General features: G+C 32.0%; 1 protein-coding gene across 1 annotated transcript; it reads right to left on the reverse strand.

Annotated features, from left to right (window-relative positions):
* Positions 1 to 752: 752 nt before the first annotated feature.
* On the reverse strand, positions 753 to 6754 carry LOC134707907 (uncharacterized). Its single transcript, XM_063568068.1, has 6 exons — positions 6669 to 6754; positions 5745 to 5885; positions 3198 to 3308; positions 2426 to 2624; positions 1473 to 1587; positions 753 to 1002 (listed from the first exon to the last, which is right to left on the reverse strand). The coding sequence occupies exons 1-6, from the start codon at positions 6732 to 6734 to the stop codon at positions 819 to 821; spliced, it is 816 nt and encodes a 271-aa protein (XP_063424138.1). The 5' UTR covers positions 6735 to 6754; the 3' UTR covers positions 753 to 818.
* Positions 6755 to 8799: the final 2045 nt, after the last annotated feature.

The raw sequence follows: 8799 nt of genomic DNA on the forward strand, positions 1-8799 counted from the left end.
ACAATTTTGTAAAACTGCTATATTTTGGGGCCAAAAAGGGGTCTTCCTGAACCTACTCCTTTATTGAATATACCAATTTAAATTGCTTACTTTTTGAGGGATGTCAAAATACAAACTAGTTATTGTTAATGTTTGTGTCATTTTGGTCTTTTGTGGATAGTTGTCTCATTGGCAATCATACCACATCTTCTTTTTTTTAATTTTTTTTATAGTTAACCATAGTCAAAACTTATTATAATATTTAAACGGACGTTTGCTTGCGATGTTTATATACGCAGACACTGTTACAACTACTCTACTCTGTCAATTTGAAATATGTATAAATTTAGATCGTTCAGTACTGTTTATTTGGTATTTTTATTGACGTAATCATTCTTGTACAATCATAACTGTCGTTAATACCGTCAAAGCTTTAGAATACATTATCATTTTTATTCAAAGCATATATTTGAACTCTCTGTTGTAGTGAGCCATATAACCTAAATGTCATGTCTAACATTTTTTTAGAATGGTGCAAGCGTTTTAACTGATGTTCGGTTTGACTTTTTTATTGTATAAATTTCCAGATTGTTATAGGTTAATCTGAGAAGACTAAAAGATGATTCATTTAACATCAGAATTTACTGAGGAAGGATATCTGTCTATTTTGTGCATGTATCGTTACTCGTAACGATTAAGCGCCCTCGTGGGGCAGATCGTTGACTATTATTGACTATAACAATCATACAAGTAAAAACCATAAGATAAACAGCTACGATTGATGTCACAGTTTATTATGTCTAAATAAAATTTCTGTTAAGATGACAATATCATGTTAACTATTCCGTAAGGGTTGCATGTCCCAGTACTCTATCTTGTTTCATTTCATTACATCGACAGTTGTCTGCACCCAAATTTATCTCTGTGACCCCGGCACAACATAGACACTTGTAAACCATAGGCGAAGTGATGTGAATATCACCACAATCCGTCAATATTGCCTGACCGTTTCTAACTACAGCTCTATAAAATAAATAAAAGACAATTCAGTTTGTGACATATCATTCAATTCTTAATATAGCCAGAAAATTGAGAAATGTAAGCACTAATTATTTCTCCCTATTAAAAAGGTCGGGTGTGCGATTTTCTCGCTGTGTTGAAGACCAATTGGTGGGGCATGCGCTGTTTTTGGTCAAGTTATTGTCTCTATGACACAGTACCCATTTCCATTTACAGTTTAAATTTTCAAATAGAAAATTAGAATCGCACAAAATATTTAAAAAGTAAGGTTAACAATTTAAATTTGTTCTCTCTACTCACTTGATGCTTACGGGGTTTAATGTTAAAAGCTTGCAGTTTCAATTGTACCAAAGGTTGTGTTATCCGCCTCGATAGTTCGGCACATTAAGATTTAAGATAAAGTAGACATTTACCAGAAATTCTAACTCAGTTTTCAATTAAAAAAGTGAAAATCTCAAGTGAAAGTAACTTACTCCTTGCATATCTTAAGATAATTGCAGTTTGTTCCTTCATCAAGCCCATACAGTATTTGAATTCCATCGTCACCACAATCAAAGTTCAGAGTGGTCATTCTTTTTACACGTTTTCCTGAAAGTAGACTTATATTTGTCATGAATGTCGTTAAAAATGCAATTAACCACCTTTCTTGTAAAAATCCACCAAAATAAAACATCGATAGCAATTGTGTTATTATTAATGTATCCTGCCAGAATAAGTGACTAGAGATACAAACCACCATTCATTGGTGCTGGTAAGTTTTCACGCGTATAAGGTTTGTCCCCCGGGAATAGCGTTGCGGGAGATATTGTAATACCAGGCATCCAAGTGTCCGTCTCATGAAGTCAGCGCTCTCTTGAGAACAATTCTTTTCAGATTTAAAAAATATACACTATAGGTAAATAATGTTCAATATCACCAATACTTCGAACAAGTTCTATAACGGTGACCGATCGACTTTTAAAAGTTATGTCCTTGGTACTATGGATTTAAAAAAAAACCAACCCTGTAAGCATTCTCACGGATACCTGAGAGTTATTATTCTGGTACAAATAGTTTTATGTATCTGATAGAGCTATTGAAAACTATCCCTTTATTCCGAATTAAAAAAAGACAAATGTTATGATTGCTTTTGGAACAAAGTATGTTATTGAAAGCCCATTCCTTATCGGTACAAATATTGTTTATGCAAAAGACAGAAATTTTCAAATAACAATTAGGAGATATGTGCCGGATTTATGAATAATGAAATGAACTGAATAAAGGTACAAAGGGATACACTAATAAGAATCTTGTTATTCATTTCTTCATTCAGCCTTTAATGCTTCTTTTGGTAAACATTTTAGAGTTAAATAAAAACACAACCATCACCCCTATACAAAATAACTAAACAAGTTTGCGAGTCTACTATTTCCGATTAAAAATATACCTGTAGGACGTGTTATGTTAAGTATTTTAGCGTCTTGTGGTATCTTCTTTTCAAGATACAGCTTGTATCCGAAACCTTGATAAAACTGTCTCAAATCTTCTCCAAGCGAAACTGTGTCAGTGACTTCATCGCCATCAACATAATACAATTCTGTTACCACTCTAGACGTTGACTTTGATATGCTGTTAATTCCCTTGTTCTGAAATGTTTATATTTTTCATGCATTACTTTAAACAAAACTAGCACCCTGCGCTGTTTATGTGAAAAATAAAGCAGGGACTACTTTAGAAATAGAGTAAACCAGAATGTCATAAGGAATAACCATTCATACATAACTTTCGAGTTTTCTTCCCTTCCTATGGATTTTTATTTCATCCGTACAAATATGTGTGTAAATTGTAGGGTATTCCTCTAGCACTTAATAAAAAGACTGGTCCCTTTTTATTTAATATTGATTAAGTAAAAAGGATAATTAAAAAAAAAAAAAAAAAATCTTCCTATTATCCACGCCGGGCGACGCTTGTGAAAAATCTTGTATTACAAAGGTACACACAAATGATTATAACAGACATGAATTAATTGAACTTATTATGTTCCAGCAGCTGTCCCATACTGTTCATCTAATTATGAAACCAACAATTGTTCACATCATGTATGATAGTAAACTTAAGCCTAAAAGTCAATTGCCTCTTTATTGAGGAATAATTCATTCTTTTTTCGAGAGTGTATGATGCTTGATAATAAAAGATGAAATGAAGTGTGTGTTGCATACCCAGCTGTAAACAAACGCCTCTGAAATTTTACCAGCATCAACACCAATTTCGCTATCAATCTCCCTGAGTCTACAGTGATTCAGTGATGGAAGGCAGGTGATTTGCAAACTCTGTGAAAAAATAATACAAAAAATAAAGTTAACAATTGAAGGTCTTTCCACCAGTAAAGATCTATTTATGATATTTAAATATCAAAAATAAGTTCCTATGGCTTTATGATGTATAAATATGAATTAAAAGCAAAGGTTAAAATCTAGAACATCCTAATAATCTATGACCTTGACCTCAATATCAAGGTCACAAACCAAGGATCTCAAATCAAAACACGTGATGTCTTTAATATGTATGGTTAATGATATATATCACTTTACGCATAATTCTAAATATAAGATTGGCGAAAACTCCAATTTATTGTTTATGCACCCTTTCAACCAAAATTTTTGAGTTACGACATGTCACAACTAACAATTAAGTAAAAATAATATGTCAATGTTTTATATGGTTTAAGAAGCTAAATGAAAATATGCCAAAATCAAAATTTTTAATATGACCTTAAACTTTGACCTTGACCTTATGTTCATTTTTTGGACCAAGGACTTCAAATTGAAAGACCCTAGGTCTCTATCACTTATGGTTTACCAGTTAAAACGCATATTACTAATATCAATTGTTCAAGGAGAAATAACTCTCATATGTAGTGTTCATATCGCTTCGGTTAAAATAGGACAAATCATGCAAAGGATATAACGCGCAATTCTATGAAATAAATTTGTCGCTTTCTTTTGAGGTTACGGAGGAGATTTACTCATTAGGAAAACAGTGTTCGGTGATATAACTCTAACAAAGAAAATTGTTCGTTTTAGAAGGGTGAAATTTAAAAGCGTATGAACTATACGATACCATATGAGAAACATCTATGCGATATATTGCGAAACAAATATTTATCACAAGAACGCAATTAGGCGGAAAAAAAGGAAAAACCAATTGTCCAGAGAACTATTTAAGGATGTCTGCTTTTCATGTTTTGGAATTTTTGTCAGATTTTCGGAATCTTCTGGTCTTATCCATTTGAATGCATTAAAAAGTTTTCCCCATGAACCCCCATTTTTTTTTTATAAATCTTTTACATGTATAATTATAAGTCATTTGTGGAAGTCTTATAAAAAATTTTTAATAGTATTTGAGAACTTTAACTGGTCAATGATAAAGCTATGAAAAATCAAGACAGAACATTTTCCCGCCGAAATTTCATCCTTAAGGTCTTTCCACCTATAAAGATCAATTTTAATATAGAACTATGAAAAAGCCGTTTGAAATATCATATCCAGTGTCAATTGACAGCTTATTGTGCACTTATTGCTAAAATAAACTCATCATAGATACCAGGACTAAAATTTGTTTATACGCCAGACGCGCGTTTCGTCTACAAAAGACTCATGATCAGTGATGCTAGAATCCAAAAAAGTTAAAAAGGCCCAAAAAGTACGAAGTTGGTTTCTATACATTTTTATCTAAATTAGGGAGATAAACTGGACTTCCGGTTTGAAATATATCATTTCCGTTTTTTTTTATATTTGAATATAATTTGCAATAAATATGTATACAAATTAGCAACTTCCGCCTACACCAGGTCACTTCCTGTTGGCTTTCCATGGTCAAGTGGCTTGCAATGTAATCGAAAAAGTCCCATGGCTTCATCATGTATATATATGAGATAAAAACAAAGGTCAATAGCTAGAACGCAAATTTTACCTATGACCTAACCAAGGGTTCCAAATCAAAAGACTATAATTATATATGGTTAATGAGTTATATCACTAGTACTATATGTCTTATTTTTAATATGACAGGGGAGAAAACTCCAATTAAATGTAAGTGTACCCTTTCAAACAAAGTTCATATGTAACGACATTTCGCAATTTACATTTTATCAAAAATATGTTGTCGGTATCTTATACGGTTTTTGAAAAGAATTGAAAATAAGCCAAAATCAAATTTTGAAATATGACCTTGACCTCTGACTTTGACCCAATTTTCTTATTTTTGGATCAACGACCTCAAATCAAAAGATCTTAGGCCTCTATCACTTATGGTTTACAAGATAGAAATGCATATCACTTATATCAAATGCGTAAGGGGCAATACCTCTCATATTGAGTTTTCATATCGATTCGGTTAAAAAAGGAAAAAATCATAAGAAGGATATAACGAGTAATTTTACAAAATTAATTTGTCGATTTCTTTGCGGTTACGGAGTAGTTGTAGTCACAAGGAAAACAGTGTTTGTGAAGATAACTCTCACAAAAAAATTGGTTCAGCTTAGAACAGGTAAACAATAAAAAGCGCATAAACTATATGATACAATACAAGAAGTATCTTAGAGACAAATTGCGAAACAAAAATGTTACGCGAGAACAGAATCTTTTCTACAGATTCCGATCAATATTATAGACTAAGTGAGTTCACTCTGAAAAAAATGTGTCAAAGGTGGGCAAAGGGCTGAGAGGACTGATTAAGGAAGACAAAAATAATTTAATGCAACATACCCTCTGAAAGTCTTGCATCAGGTAGGATTCCATAACATTATTGTGTGCCGGAGTATGGATTTTTACTATATTTGTCCCAAGATTCGTTTCTATGTCTTCAATAAATCGTGCATTGCCTTCGCTTATTTGATAACCAAATTTCTGAAAAAAACAAAACATTCAACAATTGTAAACAAAGCTTTTCTAAACTAAAATGTTGCCCTGACATAATATGAATACATGACTTTTGGCGTTATTGTATCCATTGACATACTAAATTGACTATGTAACTTTATTATTTCAATTCGCTGAAAAAGTAAAATCGGAAATATCCCCACCTCCGAGGAAAATCGAAACGGACAGTCCCTTATCAAATGGCAAAATCAAATGATAAAACACATCAAACGAATAAACAGCAACCCTCATATTTCTGAGTTGATACAGGCATTATTAAATGTAGACTATAATGGATTGAACTTGGTTTTATAGCGCTAAACCCCGCACCTGTACGACAGTCGCATCAAGTTCCATTACATTTACAACTACGTGAACGAAACAGATAAGGTATGTAATATTGGGTACAACAGTCAAAATCTCAATCAAAACAAAAAAAAATAAAAAATATATTTAACAAAGTGACTGATGAAACAAAAATTCTAATGGATAAAATGGACATTAACTCATCAAAGAAATTGTAGAACCTAAAATATGAAATACATGTATCTGAATGCTCAAATAAGAAAAGAGATTTGGTTAGAGGTGTTTAAGTGTGGAAGAGGGGCATAAAAGTAGAATGACATGTTCGAGAATAAACAGTTATAAATCGTTTTCACTTGGCTAGCACAACTTTACTTTCAAAGACTATATAAAACACATTTTATTAAACTAGCAAACTCAAAACGTTATTAAGTTATAAATAACAAAAGGTTACAAAAGGATACATACCATATCATAAGCCATGACAAGAGGGAAGATCAAAACGCAGGATATAACCACCATTATTCGGAACATTGTAAGTGTTACGTCGATACCTGTAACATAAAACAGCTTTCATGCAAACCATTTCTACATATAAAAACACAAACAAAATACTTAGTAGTCCTTAATGTATAAGCAATATGAATGATACGTTGTATAAACATTTTTTGTATCGCAGTTTAAAAACAAAAATTGGCAAAAATAATCAATTTTCATACGGGATAGCACATTCTCATTTTTACGGAAATGTTAATAACCGTGCCCGGAAATTTAGAAATGATCCATGTAAACTTGTCGCTTCTTTAAATAAACTTATTCTAAAAGGTTATCTATTCAACACTGTAATACGATCATTGCATATTGTTTTTATTGGTATAAATATTGATTTTGTTATCAGTAAATTAAAAGTTAACTAGATATTACTAGTATGTTATATACATATACATATTCATGGATCTACAATCTGTCGATACCTGTAACTTGGCATTGCACAAGGTCGTGTTTTTCTTTGGCTGTTTATGACGTCGTTACACTAAATCAATAGGATGTTGGATGTCTACGGTTTCATAGTTTAGTTTAGTTTTGGTGCCGGGATGTATAAGTACCCGGCAACGTCCACTTGTATTTTTGTCCATCTGATGAGTTAAACCTTTTTCAACTGATTTTTATAGTTCGTTCTTAAGTTGTTCTGTTGTTGTTATATAAATAAGGACGTTAGTTTTCTCGTTTGAATTGTTTTACATTGTCTTCTCGGGGCCTTTGATAGCTGACTATTCGGTATGGCCTTTGCTCATTGTTGAAGGTCGTACGGTGACCTATATTTGTTAATGTCTGTGTCATTTTGGTCTCTTATGGACAGTTGTCTCATTGGCAATCATACCACATCTTTTTTCTTATATTTGTACTTATGATAAACTATGGTAGTTTTACAATTCCGTTCGGCACCTTCCTAATTTTCATCCATAAAAGGATAAAAGGTCTATGGATTAACTGCACAGGACAAACTTATTTCATCAAATATTTAACAATAATATATATATGTTCGAGACCATATGAGTATTTGGACCGTACGCGTACGGTCCAGACCGTATACGTATACCCGTACGGTCGGACCGTATGAGTATACGCATACGGTCCATCTGGCAATACATGTTATTGAATCAAATGGGTTAAATTTGACCAAACATTTATCGAAATCCTTTTTTTTTAGTTTTACAAATTGTTATTATTACAATTAGATGGATAAAGTGAACAAGCGAACAATTGAAATTAAATATGTGTTGAATTAAACATCTGAATCCTATGTTTGTACTCGCACAAGGTGACACTTGCTACCACAAGTAACGTAATTTTTTTTTTCAGTTACATGTTTGCAGTTCATGCATGTTCCTAAGCTTTGCATTATTTTTTGTAATATTCTAAAACAATTGTCCTCCGATGCTCTTCTATGCTTACTTCCGATATCTTCAATTTCGACATGCTAATTATAAGAGATTAACAGATTTAACTAGCGTGCTTTTTTTTAAGTTATTAAAATCTAAAATTTGTATTTCAAATTTAATTGAACTTTTTATATTAATTTTAGAGTTAATTTGTGTTGATCTGCTATATGCATTTGTTTCTAATAAACTTTACTAACTTCTTAATATCAATATAAACATCACCTGGGGCCAACACGAATTGATTTTTTGGAATAATTTTTGTACCATATGATAAAGTAACAACTACTAATGGTAATTAATCAAATTTGTAATGAAAAATAAATGTTTTATTTTTTTCTTAAAATCTTATACCCGCGAGCCTCCTAAAACACTTTCGTGTGAACTGACTATATAAATTTATTATAATTCGCGTTTGAAAGAAACACCGTGGTCATATTAGAATCAAAAACTCAATTTTGGCAGCCCAAATTTAACCTTTGAAAATATAGGCCAATGACAAATGAAAATTCTCGTTCTAAACGATTTGCAAGTATAGTTAGAATCAGGAAACAATTCATGGGGGCTTGAATACATCCTGATTTTACCACGGGTTGTCCCTTTATGACAAATATTTTACCAAGAGGGATATCGAGTGGTAAAATATCGGCATAAAAGGA

This window comes from Mytilus trossulus, chromosome 2, assembly GCF_036588685.1.
Source record: "Mytilus trossulus isolate FHL-02 chromosome 2, PNRI_Mtr1.1.1.hap1, whole genome shotgun sequence".
In the NCBI taxonomy this organism is placed as follows: domain Eukaryota; kingdom Metazoa; phylum Mollusca; class Bivalvia; order Mytilida; family Mytilidae; genus Mytilus; species Mytilus trossulus.